This window comes from Eleginops maclovinus, chromosome 23 (genome assembly GCF_036324505.1).
Source record: "Eleginops maclovinus isolate JMC-PN-2008 ecotype Puerto Natales chromosome 23, JC_Emac_rtc_rv5, whole genome shotgun sequence".
NCBI classification, from domain to species: domain Eukaryota; kingdom Metazoa; phylum Chordata; class Actinopteri; order Perciformes; family Eleginopidae; genus Eleginops; species Eleginops maclovinus.
The window spans coordinates 14,636,642-14,658,964 of NC_086371.1; the positions used below are offsets into that span (position 1 = coordinate 14,636,642).

The 22,323-nt window shown below is 41.8% G+C and overlaps 2 protein-coding genes across 4 annotated transcripts; one reads left to right on the forward strand and one right to left on the reverse strand.

Moving 5' to 3' along the window:
• The first annotated feature begins 359 nt into the window (after nucleotides 1-359).
• Nucleotides 360-10,697, forward strand: csf1ra (colony stimulating factor 1 receptor, a). 2 transcript variants are annotated; one of them, XM_063875876.1, is made up of 22 exons: nucleotides 360-513; nucleotides 798-920; nucleotides 2,643-2,924; nucleotides 3,049-3,336; nucleotides 3,444-3,580; nucleotides 3,664-3,829; nucleotides 3,918-4,119; nucleotides 4,597-4,712; nucleotides 4,859-4,970; nucleotides 5,076-5,275; nucleotides 5,393-5,484; nucleotides 5,637-5,763; nucleotides 5,908-6,012; nucleotides 6,154-6,264; nucleotides 6,435-6,597; nucleotides 6,689-6,771; nucleotides 6,910-7,013; nucleotides 7,352-7,474; nucleotides 7,570-7,681; nucleotides 7,766-7,865; nucleotides 8,852-8,963; nucleotides 9,299-10,697. In XM_063875876.1, exons 2-22 carry the CDS (start codon nucleotides 869-871, stop codon nucleotides 9,443-9,445), a joined length of 2,934 nt encoding a protein of 977 aa, XP_063731946.1. In that variant the 5' UTR covers nucleotides 360-513; nucleotides 798-868; the 3' UTR covers nucleotides 9,446-10,697. The 2 variants fall into 2 exon arrangements, with proteins under 2 accessions (XP_063731946.1, XP_063731947.1); XM_063875877.1 differs by having other exon boundaries at nucleotides 2,646-2,924.
• A 464-nt stretch (nucleotides 10,698-11,161) lies between these two features.
• hmgxb3 (HMG box domain containing 3) lies at nucleotides 11,162-22,216 on the reverse strand. 2 transcript variants are annotated; one of them, XM_063875875.1, is made up of 21 exons: nucleotides 22,045-22,216; nucleotides 21,340-21,492; nucleotides 20,990-21,164; nucleotides 19,991-20,488; nucleotides 19,781-19,858; nucleotides 19,485-19,619; nucleotides 19,104-19,348; nucleotides 18,089-18,198; nucleotides 17,929-18,003; nucleotides 17,648-17,730; nucleotides 17,431-17,535; nucleotides 17,177-17,317; nucleotides 16,387-16,694; nucleotides 16,143-16,270; nucleotides 15,433-15,564; nucleotides 15,144-15,328; nucleotides 14,316-14,538; nucleotides 13,791-13,924; nucleotides 13,430-13,552; nucleotides 13,085-13,294; nucleotides 11,162-12,881 (listed from the first exon to the last, which is right to left on the reverse strand). In XM_063875875.1, exons 2-21 carry the CDS (start codon nucleotides 21,477-21,479, stop codon nucleotides 12,297-12,299), a joined length of 3,813 nt encoding a protein of 1,270 aa, XP_063731945.1. In that variant the 5' UTR covers nucleotides 21,480-21,492; nucleotides 22,045-22,216; the 3' UTR covers nucleotides 11,162-12,296. The 2 variants fall into 2 exon arrangements, with proteins under 2 accessions (XP_063731945.1, XP_063731944.1); XM_063875874.1 differs by having other exon boundaries at nucleotides 18,089-18,201.
• Between the last annotated feature and the right edge of the window lie 107 nt (nucleotides 22,217-22,323).

A 22,323-nucleotide genomic window follows, 5' to 3' on the forward strand; every position in this document is an offset into this window, starting at 1 on the left:
TGACACCTACTGTAGGTCAGAAGCCCTTTAACTTTAGGTCACTCTCTCATGAGGCTAAACATGAAAAGCCTAAATTGATTAGGCTCATCCCAACGGATGTCTCAGGAGAATCAAGCCTTTCTGTGGCAAGTTGGAACTGGCTCATTCATTTGTTGAGCGTGATGAGCTGATCCGCCTCCCCACACCAAGACACACACACACACACACACACACACACACACACACACACACACACACACACACACACACACACACACACACACACACACACACACACACACACACACACACACACACTTCCCTCCACCCTCCACCCTCCACCACTTGCTGTCTCAGAGATTTCTTGTTTGCTGTGTGGCTTCAGTAGTGAAAAGACTGTAAACAAGCAGAAGGGAGAAAGAGAAGGTCAGAGGAAACCAGAGAGGGAAGAAGAAGGGTTTCCACTCTGGATGCTGGAGACATCAAACCCAGGGAAGTGATTATACCCCTCTTTGAGACTAAAGACATTGACAAGTGAGTACAAATAAATAATATGTAGTACATCAGCTGTATTTTAAAGTAAAGTGACCAATCAATTCCCTTACTGTACTGTAAGTATGCACTTCCTCAAAGTATTTCGTACTAATAAATCATCTGTTCCTGATTTCAATGTACACTTTAGAAGATAAACATTGCCGTAGATTAAATTGTTCTTCATGTTTACCGCACTACTGCTCTGTCCAGTCAGAAAAGAGTAGTTCATGAGGGGGATGAGTGATTGGAGGATGTTTTTTCTCATTTGTCTCCAAACGCTATAGAACGAAGAAGAAGAAGCTTTTGTTGCGGGCAAAGTTCAACGTTCCAACTGCAGGTTTGGAGTTGATCCAGGATGCAGTCCTACCTTGCTCTGCTGCTCGGGATTGTGGCATCTGCTGCTTCAGGTAAGGCCCTAAAACAAGCAAAGATGTCAAATCTGACAATATGTAGCAATGTATGAAAAAAGCTTTGGATTCAAGTTTTAAATAAATCTAATTTCAATAATATATATTTCTCTGAAACACAATTGAGAAATTATTTATTATTATTATTCACTTTTTGTGTATTACGCTCTAATGATTTCACCATACTTGGCAAAAACTCGTGGTCGGTCCAGAGCTGAGAAACACTGTGGGCTTTTCCATTTGGGATGCGACAAATACTTTTTTCCCATTTTGATTTTGCTCTGAATGTGACACATATGAACATCACCCGCAAAGCATCAAATTGCAATTTCATGTATTTAAATTTGAGAACTCAAAAGCATCTGTTGTTAGGTTTAATTATGGCTGAAGGAATTAGTTTTGCTTTCTGGTGCATTACTGTATGAGATGCTTTTGGGGTCGTGTTGAGGTGGGATGAATAGCCCATTGAGACGATGGAACAGGGACTTTTAGGGAAAGACAAATATTAAGACCGACTATCAGGAGGTTCAGAACTAAAATGTTGATTTGTTTCATTCCTAGTTCTCTACAGTACCTTGTGTGTTGTGGGGAAAAGAAAAATGCTGAACATGAAATTTCAGTTCTGCTTCAAGCTTTAAAACATACTGTCCAAATCTCTTAATTGACACTTTGATAACCTTACTGAAAGTGACTGAACTCTAAATGAAAAAGCTTCAGGTCGACAGGAAAGATGTCGGTCTCTTCAGTGTTTTCACAAAAGTTACCCAACCCTTGAGGGTTACGCTTCTTTTGAAAACACTCTTCCCCCCCCCCCCCCCCCCCCCCCGTTTTTACAAAACTAAAACAGGAATAGATGTAAGACTTTACATTTACATTATGATAAACACCATTGTTGAGATAGGGACATGAAAAAAAGCAGAAGTGAGAGAGACTTCATTTGGCTCCAAGTCTTCTATCTGTTCCTAAATTCATAAGGGGGCTTCCAAAATAGATCTGAATCATTGAGCGGGCGAGACAGCTCTGGGTCCTCCGGTTTTTTGTTTCCAAAACAGAAACAAAGTCTTGGATTTTCAACATAGGAAACACATGAAAGAGATGAACTTCAACAACAAAGTTAATATTGATTTATCTCTCTCACACTATATTCTGTCCTGGCTGACAGATAGCGAACCAATAAAGATACCCAGTAGCTTTGGTTGAGGTTGATTTACTGAATCTTCTCAGTTATGTTTTTTGCTAAAACTGCAACACAGATGAACACACATATTACAGTACAGATACATGAAATACACTCATTCACCACACATGAAGCTCAACAATGAACTAAATTAGCCATAGCAACTTAACTAGCCTCTTGCTAACTGTTAGTGTCGCGATTAGCATTAGCATAGTTTGCACGGTTTTCGTAAGTTAAAATAAACGCCTCAACATCACCTTAAAGATCACAGTGCCATAAAACAACTCAAATAAACCAAGTGCATCTCTACGCACTGTTAGTTCCACTCCAAGGCTCAGACAACCAACTCTCTGTGGTGGAGCACTCTCTATGCATGAACACTGAACACTGAAGGTCCTGGTAATTAAAGCTGCAATAACTCAAAAACACCACCAGGGGGAAACTTACTTTTGCAGTCACTGACAGGAGTCAGAACACACTATGTTTTCACAACCTGAAAATAGTCAATAAATGCGTTCATTTATTCATATTTTGTTCCTTTTCAGCAGAATGGAGGCGTCCAGTGATCAAGTTGAACTCTAAGTTGGTGGCAGGCACTGAGGTGGTGGTCAGATCCGGGACCCCTCTGGATCTGAGGTGTGAGGGTGACCGGCCTGTAAACTGGCAGACGCGGTTATCCAAACACAGGCGCTTTGTGTCCAAGGGCAATGGGAACGTCCGCACCTTGAAGGTGGAACGTCCCTCTGCAGAATTCACCGGAACCTACAAATGTGTTTACACTGCTGGGTCACAGCAACTCACCTCCTCTGTGCATGTGTACATACAAGGTAAGTGTGAATAAATAAGAACAGAATCGTTTCTGTGATTGTTCAATAGATTGTTCTGAGTGTAAATCAAATATCACTTTACTGCTCTATGATCTCATTCTCTCTACAACACTTTCTATTCCAGACCCAAACCGTGTATTCTGGACCAGCAGCACGTCGGTGCAGGTGGTGAGGAAGGAAGGTGAGGACTACCTGCTGCCCTGCCTGCTGACAGACCCAGCTGCCACAGACCTGGGCCTCCGCATGGACAACGGCACCTCTGTGCCACCGGGGATGAACTTTACAGTTTACCGGCACCGTGGTATTCTCATCCACAGGCTCCAGCCTAGCTACAATGCTGACTATGTCTGCACAGCCAGGGTCAACGGTGTGGAGAAAACCTCCAAGGCCTTTTCTATCAACGTCATTCAGAGTGAGGCCACTTGATTTTTAGGGATGACCAACCAAAGCTGCCATAGATTCATTTGAAGTGTCACGTTCATCAAGTTTGATACTTTTTCATAATTTCTCTTGCTCCAGAGCTTCGTTTCCCTCCATATGTTGTCTTGGAAACAGATGAATATGTGCGCATTGTTGGGGAAAAACTCAAGATTCGCTGCACAACACACAACCCAAACTTCAACTACAACGTCACCTGGAAATACATCACCAAGTCGGTCAGTATTTAACATGTTAGGAGTTTTCTTGATTGTTGTAATAATAGTATTTTTAACTTGGATATTATTTCCCATAACTTCAGAAACCCACAATAGAGGAGAACGTTCGCTCCAATGGAGAAAACCGCCTGGACATAGAGAGCATACTGACCATCCCTGCTGTGGACCTTGCAGACACAGGAAACATTACATGCACTGGCACTAATGAAGCAGGGGTGAACAGTTCAACAACATACCTGCTGGTCGTAGGTAAGCAACAGAAACAACCATTCCTCTTTTGTCTTATAATGAGGACAGGAATCCTCTCAAATCAAACGGTTTCGGTTCTTCTAAACAGACAAAGCCTACATCAGGCTCTTGCCCCAGCTGTCCCCTAAACTGGCCCACCAGGGGCTTTCACTGGAGGTGAACGAGGGAGAAGATCTGGAGCTCAATGTGTTCATTGAAGCATACCCCCACATTACAGAGCATCGATGGCTCACCCCAACATCCCCCAACACCTCCACACAGGAGCAGAAGCTCATCAGATACAACAACAGGTACAACAGTGCTGGTTAAATGGGAGATAAATAATAATAATATCATAATAATCTTAATGTTTGAGTTTTTAACCTAGATTTAAAGCTCTGATAATACTCAATGGTATTACTCCAACATGAATGTGTGTATCCATACCATCTTTTGTTTTTCCTTGGCCAATTTTACACTCTTTAACCAAGATTCATAGATATCCTGCCTGTAGGTTTTTCTGTAATCCTGTTGATAAACACAAATACAAACAGACCGAACCCTGAAAAATGTAATTATTTACAAATGCAGAAAAAAACAACAATTTGTACTTCAAGGTCATTTTATTTTCTCAGGTCATGCTAGAGGGAAGAACAGTGTTCTTGTTTTCCTTGTTGATTAACTCTGCGGTGATACATTGGACATGTCTGAATGTCTTTAAACCGCAAAATGAGTCATTTCATATTCCTCTTTTTCTCCGTTAAAAAAACGTTTTGTGTGATTTTTAGATACCATGCTACTCTGCAGCTGAAGAGAATGAATGCTCGGGAACAAGGGCAATACATCTTCTATGCCAGGAGTGACTTGGCCAATGAATCCATCAAATTCCAAGTCCAGATGTATCGTAAGTCACATAGTAAAAACAAAATCAGTAAACCCATTCACAGTAAACTGGCACTATTCAATTATCATGTAAAATGAAAATACTAAAAATCTTATTAAAATCTGAAGGATAAATTGCCTTAACATTTATTCTTTCCTCACTGGCAGAGAGACCTGTTGCTGTGGTTAGATGGGAAAACATAACCACACTCACCTGCACCTCATTTGGCTATCCTGCTCCCAGAATCATCTGGTACCAGTGTTTCGGGATAAGGCCTACGTAAGTTTCACTGCACTGGGATCATGGGTCGGGAAAATTGTAATTAACTTTTCACCCGTACTCGTAAGACCTTTGTCTGACTATATATGTTTTGCAATGAGGCAGGTGCAATGAAAACACCTCAGGGCTGCAGCTGGCGATCCCTCTCCAGGCTCCCACAGTGGAGGTCCAGAGGGAGGAGTACGGGGCCGTGGAGGTGGAGAGCGTCCTCACTGTGGGCCCGTCCAGCCGTAGGATGACGGTCGAGTGTGTGGCTTTCAACCTTGTTGGCATCAGCAGCGACACTTTTGCCATGGAGGTTTCTGGTGAGTTTTGGATTATTTGATTATCATATGTTCTGCAGAATTCCTCTTAGAAAACATCTGCTTGTATGACACACACATTCCATATAACTAAGATAGGGATTTTTCTCTGGTTTACAGACAAACTCTTCACTTCCACCTTAACTGGAGCAGCAGGAATTCTGGCCATCCTCCTTGTGCTTCTTGTTTTCCTGTTATACAAATATAAGCAGGTAATGTCATGCACTAAGAACCTAAAACAAGTCTAAGTTGTAAAGCATTGTTTGACGGGTGAAATATTTCCCCAGGATGAAGGCGACCTACTTGTGTGTGATGTTTTTCGTTGCTGTGGTTAACTTCCATTGGCTCCTTTCTTCATCTTCAGAAACCCAGGTATGAGATCCGTTGGCAGATCATTGAGGCAAGAGATGGAAACAACTACACCTTCATTGACCCCACCCAGCTGCCCTACAATGAGAAGTGGGAGTTCCCAAGGGACAAGCTGAAGTTAGGCATGCACAATTCTCTTACATTTTTATAAACATATATAAAAAAAGAAGAAAAGGGAGGATAAAAGCAATAGAATCAGAAAAACTGTCTGAAATCTAAATGTGGAGGACTAAAAACGCTTCTTCTTGTATTTTCTTTCCTAACAGGGAAGATCCTGGGTGCAGGAGCTTTTGGAAAGGTGGTTGAGGCCACAGCCTGTGGTCTGGGAATGGAAGAGAATGAGTTGCGTGTAGCTGTGAAAATGTTAAAAGGTTGGCCGATGTCAAGAATATCTAACACAGATCCTTATCTACACAAGCAAGTCAGAGTGACTGCAAATTTGAAAATGGCCAAGGGAAATGATTTGTGGTGCATGATCAGAAATGTTGACAATATGAATTGTGATTCTGCAGCCAGTGCCCATTCAGATGAGAGGGAAGCTCTGATGTCTGAACTGAAGATCCTGAGCCACCTGGGACACCACAAAAACATTGTCAATCTACTGGGAGCCTGCACCTACGGAGGTCAGACAACTTCCTGTATTTGTTCTGCATTATGTCCGATAAAATAAGAATGCTGCAATAACATGTTTATCATCCAGTTCCTGGAAAATCTAGTAAATGTATGTAATTAGCATGCAATCACGTTTCCTTTGTCGAAAGGCTCATAACATGGCGTGTCTCCTCCTCATCAGGACCGGTGCTTGTGATCACGGAGTACTGCAGCCTCGGCGACCTCCTGAACTTCCTTCGCCAGAAGGCAGAGAAGTTTGAGAACTTTGTAATGAGTGTTCCTGACACCGCGGATGACTCTAATGACTACAAGAACGTCTGCAGTGACAAACAGTTCATCAGAAGGTACATCACCGGGCATGTGCTGTCTTATAAGGATTTGTTAAAAAACTTTCTATCTCTGACATCTTTCTTGTCTTTATTCTTCATCCAACAGTGACAGTGGTATCTCCAGTGCATCTTCAAGCAGTTACTTAGAGATGAGACCCACCACGGTGCCGAGTATCGAATCACCTCCAGGTAAACAGCTTTATCCTCAAATCCCACTAAAATGGACAAAACGTGTCTATTATGCAGCAGAATGTTAATAAAAAGCATCAGCCCCAACATCCTGACCCTGGGTGTTACTAATATTATTGCTGTTTGGTTCCTTCGAAGACTCTGTGTCTGAGGAGGCTGGTGACTGGCCGTTGGACATTGATGACTTGCTGAGGTTTTCTTATCAAGTGGCTCAGGGCCTTGACTTTCTAGCTGCCAAAAACGTGAGTTTATTTCTGAAATTGAAGTCACACAACTAAAACCAAAAACTTCCTATAACGTGGGTAATACCCAAACAACAAACAAAACCCCCCTCTGCATTTCAGAAAATACGAACAAATTTCCGTGTAAAATAATTGCTTTTTATAGAATATAATGAAGGGTGTGAAATCATTTGTGAGGGGTAATTCCCATGGGTTTGAAAATTAGCTGATCATAAATCTTCATACTGCATTGCGATGTGTGTGTGTGTGTGTGTGTGTGTGTGTGTGTGTGTGTGTGTGTGTGTGTGTGTGTGTGTGTGTGTGTGTGTGTGTGTGTGTGTGTGTGTGTGTGAGTGCAGTGTATTCACCGAGACGTGGCTGCCAGGAATGTCCTTTTGACCGACCGCAGAGAGGCTAAGATTTGTGACTTTGGCCTGGCACGTGACATCATGAATGACTCCAACTATGTGGTGAAAGGCAATGTAAGCCCTCGAGTATAGCTGCTTCAGATTAACCAATTTAAGGACTACATGAAAAATAAAAAACGTTTTGTCCTTTTTATATCGTTCGTGTGAAGGCCCGTCTGCCAGTGAAGTGGATGGCTCCAGAGAGCATCTTTGACTGTGTCTACACCATTCAGAGTGACGTCTGGTCCTACGGCATCCTCCTGTGGGAGATCTTCTCGTTAGGTCTGAACGCACACATATGTACCCTACGTTTTCACACAATTTTTGTATTATTTGCTTGCTAAACTGTATATTATTCTTTATTAGGCAAGAGCCCCTACCCCAGTGTGGCTGTGGACTCCAGGTTCTATAAGATGGTGAGGCGTGGCTACCAGATGTGCCAACCAAACTTTGCCCCGACTGAGATGTAAGCTTCACCGTTCAGCATCATAAAGTCTGGTTCATACAGAGATGGGTCACAGCACATTTTTCCATGCCCCACTTTTTAAAAACACTTTACTTTGTCCAGTCAATGTTGATGTCACCTGATTATCAGTTGAGTTTTGCTGGAGTATCAAGTGACTATCAGCAGGGTTTTTAGCATTGAGTCAACGGTCATAGCAGCCTTTTTATAAGCCGATTAAATGTTAGCATTCAGATTATTAGACTCTGAGAAGCAGTGGCACCTTTTTACATACAAGTTGAGAAGTAACAATGAGTGATTTGTGAAAGATTGTAGATCCCAAGTTGACTTCAACGTTGCAGAGTTAAAATAGTTTGCTCGCCAAATGTTCATCGCAACAGAACAAAGATCCCTTATTTCTCTGCCAGTGTATTTAGCATCTGAAATAACTGAGACATGAGGAAACCATATGAAGTACTTTCATTATTACAGATATTTTTCTTCTGCTTGAGATTATCTAATACCCCTAAAAAATAACAAGCCTTAACTCGTAACTTAATATTTGAAATGAGAAATAAAAACAGTGTTTTCCCTGTATGTCAGAGGACCCTAACATCTGTGTGTGCTGATTTGCGAATAAGCATGGAAACAGAGAGGACTAAATCTGAGTCAGGGCCTCATCATCTGTTGTTCTGCTGTGTGTCAGTTCTCAGTTCTGCCTGTTAGCCACATGATCTCAAAGCTAGGAAGCCATGTAACTGCTATTTCACGGCAGCAAACTGAGACTGGAGGGGTTCTTATGAACAAGTCTCTCTTATCAAACTGCGTCACCACCTCCATAAGCCTCTTTTTTTCCCCTCTGATTTGTCTTTACACAGCTTCCCTGATTTTACAAAGGGTTGAGTGCACAGTTAAAAATATAACCCCCTTAAAATGTGTAGCCTTAATGTTTTCTTTTGTCCAGGAAACTTTAAAAAAACGTTTTATAATACCGTTCACTTTTTTTTCAGCTATACCATCATGAAGATGTGCTGGAATCTGGAACCGACAGAGCGTCCAACATTTAGTAAGATCAGTCAGATGATAGAGAGACTACTCGGGGAGCAGTCTGAGCAGGAACAGGTGAGTCGGTGTGAAGCACAATTCAGTGACTCAAATCCTGCTTTGCCAAAACTATCAATAGAACAAATCATGTGGTGCCCCAGACAAAGTGTCCTCAGGGAACTCTCTTTTTTAAATTCAATTCTCCCAGCAATTTAGCTAAGCTGTGAAACCAATTGAAACAATTAGATTTTTTGTGATAACATCTTATTTGGGTGCTGTTCCCAAGGGCGACATGCACATGTTTGTATATGTTGTTTAAAAACAAGACTTTTTCCTCTTATCACACCATAATATTATGAAGCTGAGATCTGTCTTTCTTGGAGTCTAACCGTCCTAATGGTGCCTCTCCACAGCTAATCTACCAGAATTTGCCGCAGCAAGTAACAGAGGATGAAGTGTGTGACGAGCCCAAGTCGTGCGACGGGCCCTGTGACCGGTCTTGTGACCACGAGGAAGAGGAGCAGCCTCTGATGAAGACCAACAACTACCAGTTTTGTTGAAAAGCTAACCACCAATCAATAAGCAAATCAATAAATCATCAGCAAGCATCAGGGAAGTGGGATGAGCTGTAGTTCGATGCCAGGGTACCACAGCTTGTTCTAACCGCCGGACAATCGCAGAGAGTCATAGCTATTTTTTGCCTGTTGTGCTGCTCGCCAGACAGACGAGCGGCAGCAGAAATCATGTGACTTGCTTCTATGCAGACCATGACTAGAGGTTGCCACGACTCACACCGACTGAAGAAATGAAAGCAGGAAACATGTCAACTAACTGCACAATCATCCAAATATCCATCACAGACTTTTTATTCCTACATCTGATATATATTTGAGGTATAATCTGTTAGTCCTTCCCAGGGGCGTAGCACAAAAATGGTGGACCCTGTCCTTACGGCCCCTCCCCACAACCACAGCTGTTCATTCCAATATTTTGTGAGGGCCTTCCTCATATTCCTGTGATAGTTTATGCCTTGTTTTTGAGGAGATATCCATCAGGTTCCCTTCCTTTTATCATTTTATTGCATGTATGGTTTAGGAAGAAACCCAGCGGTCACAGTGACTGCTTATCTTTTAATGCTCTACACAAGTTTTATTCTACAATCACCTCAATTGAACAAACAAACAGTAAAAGTGTTTTTCCCTGTTTTTAACGTGCTAAATCAACTGTGGAGAAGTCAAAGAATGGCAATGTTGTTTTGCTCGCCGTGCTTTGGTCATAGCTGTATTTCTCGGTACATACTTACAGCAGCTGTCAGTTAGTGGCAACATGTGATTGTTCCACTTCTATCTAATTAATTAACCATTTTTAAGTGTGATTTAGGAGCTGGGAATACAACTGAACTGAGCAGGGAAATCCGTTCTGGATCAGATGAACAATGTTTCATGTTTGACAATGTGAAAGTCTTTTTTTGATTTGTGTGTGGCAAAACTTATCTCCTCTGATGTCTATATGTAGCAGTCAGCCTTCACTGCCAACTTTGAAGATATAAGAATACCATAAAATATTTCAGGATAACCTATAAGCTATGTGAGATATAGACTGCACGTGTGTCTTCAGGCATTTAAAATGTGCTTGAATCTGAATGAAACACGAGTGAGGTCTAATGTATAAATCTCATGATGTAAATCAAGAATTATCTATATTTTCTCTGGAATGATGTAGAGTAGATAGTCAATATTTCATATACTGCATCTGTTGTGATTTTGTGAAACAATCAATGCAAAAGCTGCAAATTAAATCCCTGAGAAACTGTTGAGGCTTTGGATGAAGATTTATGACTAAAAGTATTTTACTTACTACAGGATTATGATGCAGTGCCCGCTTTTAAATTCTTACTTCCTTTTTCTTGAATAATGCCAAATTTGCATTTCATCTGAAACATTTCCCACAGTATCTGTCAACATTGCACAACTCAGAAATCTTTGTAGAGAAGTATTTATCCCATCGAGTTTGGAAAATCTAAATGAATCTATCCTTTGTGTGGTTTCAGCTAAAATTATATTTATTTTGTTGACTTCTTTAACACTCTACGGAGGGGCAGACTTTCCGAGTTCCTTATTCACAAACACATAACCAGCTTTATGTTGATGTTTCTCCCCAATAAGATTCTCATAATATTTCAAAACATTTTCTACATTTAGGCATGTAAAGCATAATGAGCTCAACCAGACTGTCGCACAATAAGTGAGATTTTACACAACGTACACTGTCTTTGCTTTGTAGTTTTGTTGGTTGGTGAAATTTATTATATGGATTTCAATACAATAACGCTGACCAGTTGAAGTTTTTCAATTCAAGTAAGGTCTACTAAGTAAAAATTATATATTTTGTCAGGAAACTGTACTAGGTGATCTTAAGCATACTAAAGCACTGCATCATATTTACAGGTACATTGCTTTCTGCACATAAAATTGACTTCTACCATGCTATTGAATTAAAAAACAAACCGTATTTCTCTCTGAAACTTAGTGGAGTCAGAGTCATGGCATGTTTGAAAGAGGGGAAATCTATAAATCCCAAATTAGAGAAAAGTCCCAGCTACATAAAAATAACATCTGTCCTACTTTCTGCACAATGTGGTGCTTTTTAACTCACAATAATACTAAGATTGATGACGTCTGAAGGCTCTTTTACGTGACTGGTTTGAGAGTGACAGTCATTCTTGCTCGACAAAAGTGAAATAAACATTCATCAAAGCGTTGCAAAAGCAAACGTCAGTCCAGAAGGCAACAAGTGGCTGGGGAGAGGTAAGAGTGTAAAATGTCTCTGGACGAAAAAGGGTAATAAATACAACATACTATTCATGGTTAAATAAATACAATTACGCTTAGCAGAGCTTTTTAAATCCTTCTTACATTCTTTCAGTCAGCCTAACTCACTTTCACTTTTACTCTTGGCACCCCATTATTATAAAATACTAATATTGATACATTCTTTTAGTCACTTTTAAAAATCATTTTGACTTTCAGTCTCCATTATGTTGACATACTGACTCAACCTCAGTGTTACTGTAGTTAGATCAAGTTAAGAATATGACATTTAATGTCATTATTTTAGTAAAACAGTCAACTCTTCTGATTCTCTAACTAAATAAGGTCCATTAAAGGGAAAGTCTAACCACATCTATAGTCACGCTTAATCCTCATATCAGTCAAATCTTGTAAAGCAGATAGGATAGAGTCAGGTACTCTCGGCATCAAAATGATGGATAGGAGTGTCACTTCCAAACTCTGGAATCCTTCTGGCAGCACCTTCCTCTCTCCTCAATCTTCTCTCCGGTCTTTGCATGCAGCCATCTTTACTTTCAGTCCGTCCCTTTGCGTGAGTGTTAACTGTCCATCCCGAAAATCTCTATTCAGTAAGCACCACCTCACACGTCTCTGTCCCTCCCTCCTGTGTCTGTACCTCCACCCCGATCCCTTCATCTTCCTCTTTCTCTGTGTTGATCTGTGCCACTCCCAGTCTGTACAGAGCGTCCCTGATCACTACCTCCCCGGGTTGGCAGGCCTTCACCACTTGGTTGATCTGCTGGCTCACAATGTCTCTGCTGGTGAGGAAATCTACCAGACGGTTGTAAAGGTAGTAGTATGCTGTGTTGGTAAAAACCACAGGTTGCCGCAGTGCACAGGTTACTGAGCAACAGTCCTCTGAGGAGCCATTCTCAGCTTTGTCCGTCTGCTCTTTCTGTTCTGCCCCCCCGTCATCCTCCTCCTCCTTCTCCAGCTCAGCCACCAGGCCGACGTAGGGCTCCAGGTCTCTGCAGAGGGACATTGAATAGTGCTCTGAAGGAAGCGCAGGAGGCTCTACAGCTGCTCCAGGGGGGTGCACCAGCCAGCAGGAAGATGATTTAGTGATGGGGTGGACCTGCTGGTTCTCTGCTACCAAGGACAGGTCAGCGCTGTACGGCTGCTCTTGAAGCTCCGCACACGCTACAAACTGAAGAAGGGGGAGAGGTTGTCAACTCACTTTGAGCCTTTGTCAAATATATACTCATACGGTAAAGATGACACATCTAGTTTATACCTGTAATTTCTACAATCAGAAAAACACTGTTTTGTTTTTTTTATCTTTGAGTTTGTATTTTCATCTGTCACGTGAGTTTCCTTTATAGGTCATTGGATTGTATTTCAGTCACTAACCTCTGGCTTTTCAAAAGGGTCAGAGAAGCAGCCTTGGTTCCTGCCCCACATCTGGGTCGCCTGTTCTGGGTACTGCATGTCGGCACAGAGCGCCACCCGGCGTGCACAGTCACTGACGTAGACCGGGGGCCAGAAGCGGGAGGACAGCAGCAGGTCTACGTGGTCTCGAGCCGTTTCTCCTCTGACCAAGCACTTAGAGCCGCACACCACCTGGAGACAGGAAAGAAAATAATTCACACTGAATACATCAATGAGACACTTTCACCTTTCATTGGGATTATCCATCAGATGTGTGCCTTTACATTACAGATTTCTGTGGAAGAATGAGATAGCTGCTGTGTTTACCTTATGAGGGCAGAGCTGGGACAGCTTGCCAGCAGTGAAGTGTGGAGGGGGGTGCTGCGGGGCAGTGGAGAGGCCACGTTGAACGAGTGTGTAAAAGGAGATCAAAGAGGCCAGCAACTCGTCCTGACACAGAGGGAGACAGAAAATAGACTTTTATTAAGACAAACCCCACACCCATGTGAGTGCACGAGAGGAAACCAAGTTAAAACAGCAAAAACACGGACTCATAAATAAAGGAACCCACAAGCTGAAATACCCTTACACAAAGTAATTAATACTTGCCAGTCTGCCAGACTAACTCATGATTAGTGAATCTATTAGTATTTAAGCATTTCACACACACACACACACACACACACACCTTAGTAGAGCCCGGGGTGATGCTCGCCCTGCAGCTGCTCAGTATCGTTCTCAGCTCGTCCTCACTGTGATCTTCAATCTTGTCAAGTCTCAGCTGACCATCATGAATAAGACGCACCAAAACCGAAGGGTCTCCTGAAACAGGTGAGGTTAAAGATGTGTTTTTATGGAGGCACTGCCATCAAAGATAAGTTAACTAGTTGTGTTACAAAATGCATTTATCACAGAAAATCATCAAACAATATCACTCTGTTTTGCATGGAAGAAAATCTTAACACGTAACACTAACACTGAATACGTAGAAACCGGAACCCCTGCATGACATTTGTATCATTATACAATTATCTATCCATAACACACAAAGTGCAGTGAATGTAATCCTCTTGTTTAATCTCATTCTCTATGGAGCCCCATCCATGGAAGAGATGAAAGACAATAATATAAAGAAACACTTTTGTCTTTCTTTTCACTCCATAACAGCATCATTCACAGGACTACCATGTTCAAATGTAATAGAACGAGGTACCTGAGGGCGGCTGTGTGTGCAACGGCACTTTGTCCTTCTCTGTGTTGATGACAGTGGGACCCCTCATGAGTGGGGGAATAAAGGGGGCGATGATGGAAGCATCCACCCGTGTGATTGGGATGTCAGTGGGGAAAGTGGCTTGCTCGATAGCCTCACTTTCCATGGTCAACCAGAAGTCGTCCACATGCACCTCGTCTGAGACGGACCCCTCCGGCCAGGTGAACTGTGGGCAGAGTGAAGAGTGAGTGGAGAGGTCCCTACAGTAGCATCTTTACAGGCTGACTTTCTTTAGGTTTTACATGCAGAAGACATACTGCTTAATACTAGGGATGCAAACTCATCAGGTATGAAAAAGGTGACAATGACCCCCTTTTGGTACTCTAAGCATATTTTGATGGTAATACCTTTGTACTTTTACTTGAGTAACCTTTTAATTTCCGGACTTTTACTTGTAACAGAGTATTCCTACAAACTGTTATTTCTACATTGACTTTAGTACAAGATCAAAGTTCTTCTCCCACCTCTGTTTATAGACTTAACATAGGATTTAAAAGATATCAGTATTGACATGTGATGGTGTGAAACATTATGCCCATGAAAAAAATCGATTAGAAGGCTAAAGCTAACGTTAGGAGTTACTGACAATGTTTGCTGGTTAGCAAGCTAAACCATTTATTAAATAATACTGTTAAAAAGTAGCTTTGAAACATTCACTGCACATCATGCTCTGTTCTCTGTTGCACCATCCTAACCGTTCCAACAGCGCTATGTTATCATGACTATGTTGTGCTTTATTTACATATCAATGTTGTCGCATTAATCTCCCACCTCCACATTCTTTAGCTCCAGTACGTTTGATGTGTGTCGCTGCGCAATCTCCAGTTTGGGTGCAACTCCACAAATGCCGCAGATCATGTCGTTGTAATCGCGCACTGTCAGGCTCTCGAAGGCCCAGTAGCCACTCAGGAGAAGCTCCAGAATCTGAGAAAACTCCTCTGCACTCAGAGAATGGACTAATGCACAAGAGGAAGACACAATGAGATTCATAGGAAACCTGCTGTAAAAAGATAAAAGATCCACAAGGGATCAAAAATGCAAGACAGGAATGAAACAGTACCAGGGTGATTGGGGTTGTGGTCGAGTACGGTCCTGGCAGCCTGAGGCGGGGGTTGGCCCAGTTTGATAAGGGCCCGGATCTTCAGAAACAGGTCGATACTAACAAGCAGTCTGTTCCCGACGTTGAACAAACCTGACCACAGTTCAAAATAAATCGTCACCAGGGCTGTTTATATGCACTTAATATCCCGTGACTGAGCACTGCTGTTACCACAAGTAGGCCCGGCCCTGACCAATGTGCTGCCCTAGGTAAGATTTTAGCTTGCACCCCAATCATGGCCCATCACTACCTCCGCAAGCACTCCACCTTTCGGGGGGGGGGTATGCAATGTTAGCGTATAGTTTCCTTAGCATTCGCCTATACTGGTTAAGAGACAGATGTATGCTTAAGGGCGCAACTAGAGGACGCCCCCCATCAATTCAGCACCCTAGGTGGGCGCCTAGTTCACTTGTACCCAGGGCTGGCCCTGACCACAAGTACATGTTTTGTATCTATGGTCTGCACACAAATAAAACTAAACCGTATGCTAAGCTGCAGCTAATGCTATCGTTTCTTATATTAAGCTACAGAAAGTTCCTCTTCACAATCAGTGTATCGGTTTAAATTATGAAACAGAAGACATACCCATCATTCCCAGAAGTACACACGTAATTGTGTTTGATAAAAAAAACATAAACAATGTACAAGTTGTAGTAGGTCATGGGGTTTACCTGGATGCAGGTCGGTGAAGCTGTGCAGAGACAGACACTGGACGTTGAGACACACCTTGAGCTGGAGAGTGGCCGTCTGGATCAGAGTCTCAGTGAGCAGCCAGCAGTCCTCCTGTCCTGCAACCGTGCTGCGATGCAACAACACACACACACACACACACACACATTAGAGAACAGGACATCAACACAACATGCTGTTACTGAAACCAGAAGCAGGACAGTAAGAATAGAGAAATCCTCTGACCTCTGACCTCCTTTAAAGAGAGGGTAGTTACACAGGCCACAGTGAGTCGCTGCTGATTCATAGAACTGAGGCCACCCAGACTCCACCAGCGTCTCCGTCTCCGCGCTGCCCTCGTGCTCCTGGACACTCGGTTGAACCAAGACGATCTGGAGACTGTTGAGCTCCTGGATGAGGTTCAACGTTTCCTGAAGCTCAGTCTCGCTCTCAGGAATCTGCAGGGATCGGTGAAGCAACTGCAGGGTGTTTTGACGCTGGATGTCCCTCTGAGCGTGACTGAGGGCCTGGTACGGATCGAGCAGTGTCCCAGACTGAGAGAGTGGGAAAATAAATCCACATTACAATTAAATAAAAGAGGATATCGATATGAAACATCAGCTCAAACGATGAGAAAGAGAAACGATTTCTAAAGGATTTTTAAAGAGTTTCTGCATGATTGCAATGGACAGATTTTAATGTTAAGTTAGGGGGAAAAAAGTTCTACTACTGCTAAGAATAACACAATCCTAAAAGAACTTTCCAGAAGATATCCACAGCATACTTTAAAGGATAAACTAATAACACAAAGAGGATTGTAAAGATACAAAAGATGACACCAGACGCTAGCTTAAAAGCCTGAGAGAGTAAACTGCAAAGATTAATGAGTTGACATCAAAAGGCCTGCGGTCATCAGTGTTAAGTGGAAATTCATGGATTTGAAAAAGCAACTGCTCCGGGACACATGACGACGTTGAAGGGTACGGGATACAGCTGGAAAGTCATTGAGGCATTCCTGAAGGAAGAAAGCCTTTACCTTTACTCCCTTGGCGTTCTTCTGGGTCAGCTCACAGCCACATTTAGGGCACACTGCAGGTTTGTGTCTGTTCTTATACATATAGTCACAGGATGGGTTCTTACACCGACCCCTTCCTCGTGATGTAGACAGTCCCAAATCCTAAAATATATGTTTGTTATAACCAGCAACAATTAGCTACAAATCAAAGAAAATTAGAAACAAAATGTATTGTAAATTGAATGAAAAGGCACAGAGAAGAGTGGGGTGCTGACCAAGTTAGAAACGGAGTGTTTGAAAGGCAGGAAAGACACAATGTTCATTCTTCCATCAACCAGTGAACACATAGACTGGCTTCCATCTGCTGGGACAGAAGAATCCTATAGAAAGACATAAAGAAAGTGGTGATATTGGACCAAATCTGAATCTTTGTCTGTTGTATTTATGTGGGTGTTTCTCAGTATGTGTGTGTGTATGCGTGCGTGTATTTACCTGTTTAGCTGCAGCTGTCGGGACTGCCTGGCCGAGTTGCTTCAAAGTGCTGGGTTTGAGACCTGAGAAACTCTCTCGATGCCCTGTGGTTAGATACAGACCACATCAGCGAAGAGCAGAGACCTCATAAAGTGCAGTCCTTTTTAAATGTACAGTGGATCACTTTCTCTCTGTGTAATAAAAATGCATGCCAATAGCAAGCACTGATTGAACATAGCATAAGCTGTATCCAAACCACAAACATGTATTATGATATGTATAGGCTGTGTGATGTACATTACCAGTGGATAATTTATTGTTGTTTGCACTCTTTTCTTTCTCAGGCGGGACAGTCATGATCTGGAACAAAGCACGGCCTGGAAACAACAATATGAGAATCTATATGGATAAGCCTAACTTAACACACAGAGATACAGCCTTATTGTTGTTTGTATATCTTACCTGTGTTACAGAAGGCAGGAAGGATGGGTCTAACAGGCCTCTTTTGAACGGGGGCACTGCTTTTGTCGTGACCTTGGACTGTCGCTCCCTGAAGACCGTCTTTCACCGGTCTGCTTGGTGACAGATGGAAAGCACATCAAATGAAATACATACTTTTGAAAATGGGAACAGCTGCAATAACATTATAACCCTGTTACATCCATATTTTCAGGTTAGCGAACTTACTGTTATACAGTTCAGCATTACAAATAAACAACAATACATCACTTTTTAAACACATATGGGTGCTTAATAATAAACAAATGATAGTGTTTTGTAACCATTCAAGCACCTCTTGATTTCTGTTTCTTTATCACCCTCAGCCAGCAACACACACAACTGAGTGCAATTAATGGAAGACAAAATGCACAATATCACAATAATAACAATTATTAATAATACTAACAATAACAATAATAATAATAATTGTTATTATTATTATTAATAATAATAACAATAACAATAATAATAATAATTTGAGTGATACCATTATAAATATTTAGTTCAAAGTTGATATAGATATTGCTATAATATGATTATTCTAAATCATTATGGCCATGTTAATTGTGTTGTGATGATACCATATCAGGGGTATTCTTGACACACATTTGGTGTAAAACAATAATACAAAAAATAATAATAATAATAATAATAATGAAATGAAACAAGAGAATTATGATACTGTACAAATTTAAGCAGTATCAAATTATATACAAACAAATGATCTACCTGATTACACATCCGAAAAGGGGTGGGAAGAAGTTAACACTAATTTATTCCCACCCCTTCTCCCAAAAACTAAATTATTAACATTTAATTTATAAAAAACAAAACATATTAACACATAGCAAGCCTATTATGTGCACCAAAGCATAAAAGGACCTATCGGAAATGGTGTACAGCAACGTTTTTAACACGATCCTCACATCAACACTGTGATAGCAAACATACTGTGACATACTTTAGAGGCGCTTACTTTGTCTGTTCCTGCTCCTTGGTGCTGCTGCCCTCTGCTGGCCTCACAGCTTGAACTGCACGCGGCTTTCGAGAGCACCGTTTGACTTGCCTTCCTCTTTTGCTCCCAGTGGAGTTTGTTTTTCCGACATCAGCATTCCCCTCCTGAGCAGGGGGAGGTGTGGGTTGGCAGCTTGCATTAGTTTTAGTTGGAGCTATCTGTGGCACTTTCTTGGACGCAGAATCTTTCGCTTGTGTTTTCTTTACCTGACATAAAAACGCAGGAAAAGTGATTTAACTGCAACTGTAGGTCAAAAGTGGAGGCTGAATCTTTATACAAGTAGTGGATTCATTCAACTCAATGTGACATCCCAACTCTGTGCAGATATTGCTTTACACTTACAGGAGGTATCCATTTTCCTCCCAAGTGGCTCCCACATTCAGGGCATGTCGGTGGTTTGTGTCGGGTGACGTACACGAATGAACATCCAGGCTTTAGACACCTTCCTCTACCTCTCCGGGTGTATGTCTTTAAAGACTGAAAATAGGAGAAAAACAAGTTCCTTCTCTCAGCTGTTACTGTTTCATTGGAGAACACAATTACTTTAATGGTAAATACTGATATTCTTCATGTAGACACTGTGCTGGCCAATTTCAGTAATGACATTTATAAGATTGATGAATAATGAGGGTGCTTACCATTTTATAGCAAGGGTTGGCACTTGGTTCTCTGTTCACAGAGCCCACACTTGGCAAAGACTTGGGCTCTAGCAGGTTCTGAAGTGATGGACAAATCACTTCACTGCATTAGTAAAATCACTTCTCTGTGATTAAAACGTTAAAGGCCTAATAACTCTTGAATAAATTAAGCTCATTTTGCAAATTGGTAAAAGGACATTTAAGTCTCACCTGGAAGGGTATGATGGCAACCAGCGGTGTGTTTTCCCCCTGTACCTGCTGCACCACGGCCCCACTGTAAGCACTAGCAGCAACAGTTATCTCATTTCCTTTCAGTGTTTCAATCCCGTTTGCTGAGGGGCCAGCAGAGACCTGTGAGACATGCTCGTCTGCGGAGGCCAGAGCTTTGCATAAAACAGAGGAAGAAGAAGAGGCTGCGATTCCACGGGGGTCGGTGGGATTAGATACTACTTCTGTTTCCTCTGCAATGTTGTCGACAACAATGGCCTGCTCACATAGCACCACCTCACTGGTCAACCCAAGAGGTGTGAACTGGGTATCTTGGGTGAGAGGTCCTTCCACTCGAGGGGCCAGAGACTCTGCGCTCACCTCTGCCTGAGAGCCGCCCAGATGCTGATTTGAGGAGCCGCCTTTAGACAGGAGAAAGTAACTGCCTCTAGGGAGGATTTTGCGAAAGCCAGGCAAGTCTTTGGAGGGACTGGGAGACGACTGAGGGAAAAGCAGAATAAGAGAATATTGTTCATGGCTATCCAGAGAATCACTCGACATTATGAGACACCAGTATATCAGCAGGAAAAAGCTGTTTATCTCTGCTGTGTTACTAAAAGTAAATGGGCCCAACTCTAGTTTAGGTTAGACAAGTCAAATGTGTTAATTACAAATGTAATCAGTTATAAATCAGTTATTATAGACTTTTCAGCGACTTGTTTTGCACTGAAAGTAAAGATGATCAATGACCGCTATACTTTTAAGTTAAGAGTTTTTCTTGGCACCGACCATGCTTACTGATAGGTGATCAGTAACCATAAATTAAAAGCAGTAGGGAAATTTGACCATGGACAAAATATATCTAAATAAGAATTTAAACAGCTGGAAAATTATTTCAGTACAAGTGAGTTTATTAGGAAGCTTATTTGGTGAAATAAAACGCTTATTTGGTGAAATAAAACACTGGTTTGACTATGAAAAACAGTTGAGGATGTAGCTTACTTTGTCTGTGCCTTCCTTCTCAGACTTGGCCTTCTCCAGATAGTAACCTTTCTCTGCAACGCTGAGCCTTTTCCAGCTCTCACTGATTCTTTTGTTAATCTCTGACTGTGGCAGATTGGGGATTTCCTGTTGCATAATCTGATGGACATCAAAGAAGTATAGCAGGAAGGCAGACCTAAGAGACAGAGATAGTACAAGTACAATCAGAACTAGCAAATGTGGGAGTCATTTATCTCTTATTAGAGGCTCTTTTAACAACTGGAAGAGGCTCTAAACATGTCTATCATTTTTGTAGCCAAGATATTGTAATATCTGTGTGTGATGGAAATGTAAGATAGTATGAACATTACCTGGGCTTCTTAGATTTCTCAACACTGTCTTCATGAGCTTTGTTCTTCCTCTTTTTTGGGGTTGTCATCTCCATTTGGCTGTAGAAGCTCTCCACCTCCTCAGTCACTTTCACAACCTCAAACACCTCCACTTTCTCCATGAACTCCAAAGGGCTAAGGGCCAACCACAAAATAGTATGAGATTAGCTGGTTATTCAAGTTTGAATTTACACAAAATGTAGAGTAAATTGTTTAAGCTAAAGTAATGTTTATTAAATACATATTACTTTGCATAATACTCTGCCATTAATATGCTAACACCCTATTTTGTAGACCCTACAATGTTTCAACACACATGATTGTGCAGCATCACTCCTCTGCAATAAATGACAGCACTGCTATACCTGGAGTTTATTATAGTTGAATATCTCAGATGATGAGTCAGGGGAATAGAGAGATCATGTGTCTAATAAAAGCCACACAGTGGTAGAGAATAACTACGGGCTAGTACTTCATGCAGAGATAATGTAGCACTACGGTGTCTTCGTCAACATAAAATATCATGAAATGTGGTCATGCATGAGGCTTTGAGGGAGTCTAACAGAGTACTAACATGTCAAAATCAATGGTCCTTCCCTGCTTGAAAGCGGGTTTAATGGCGTGTGCTTATACTGCATGCACAGCCAGCGTGTTAGCCAATGAAATGCCTTCTTATTGAAGCCTTACCTACGATGGCTCGGAGCTCTACAACCTGCCTTGAAACACCTTTAGATATCGCCGACACAGTCAGGCATCGTTCTGAAGGTAAGTAATGCCAACATCAGGCTTTGCTTCATATTATATTAAGGATTGGCGATACATAAATGTCTGTTAAATATTTTCGTTTCTCGTCGACTTGTAAAAAACATGGCGATTTGTTGCTATGGTTCTCAACCAATCAAATGCGGGAATAAGCAGTTGAGGGCCAATCACGGAAGACGTTTTTAGCACGTGAAAGTAACTTGT

Bases quoted from the DNA above. Each gene is read 5' to 3' on its own strand.
- csf1ra (XM_063875876.1), top strand. From the start codon at position 869: ATGCAGTCCTACCTTGCTCTGCTGCTCGGGATTGTGGCATCTGCTGCT. The intron at 2,925-3,048 runs GTAAGTGTGAAT...TTTCTATTCCAG, and splicing joins TGTGCATGTGTACATACAAG to ACCCAAACCGTGTATTCTGG. The intron at 3,581-3,663 runs GTCAGTATTTAA...CCATAACTTCAG, and splicing joins GGAAATACATCACCAAGTCG to AAACCCACAATAGAGGAGAA.
- hmgxb3 (XM_063875874.1), bottom strand. From the start codon at position 21,479: ATGGAGAAAGTGGAGGTGTTTGAGGTTGTGAAAGTGACTGAGGAGGTG. The intron at 19,859-19,990 runs GTGAGACTTAAA...CCATCACTTCAG, and splicing joins TTGCCATCATACCCTTCCAG to AACCTGCTAGAGCCCAAGTC. The intron at 13,553-13,790 runs GTGTGTGTGTGT...CCTCTGTGTCAG, and splicing joins TCACCCCGGGCTCTACTAAG to GACGAGTTGCTGGCCTCTTT.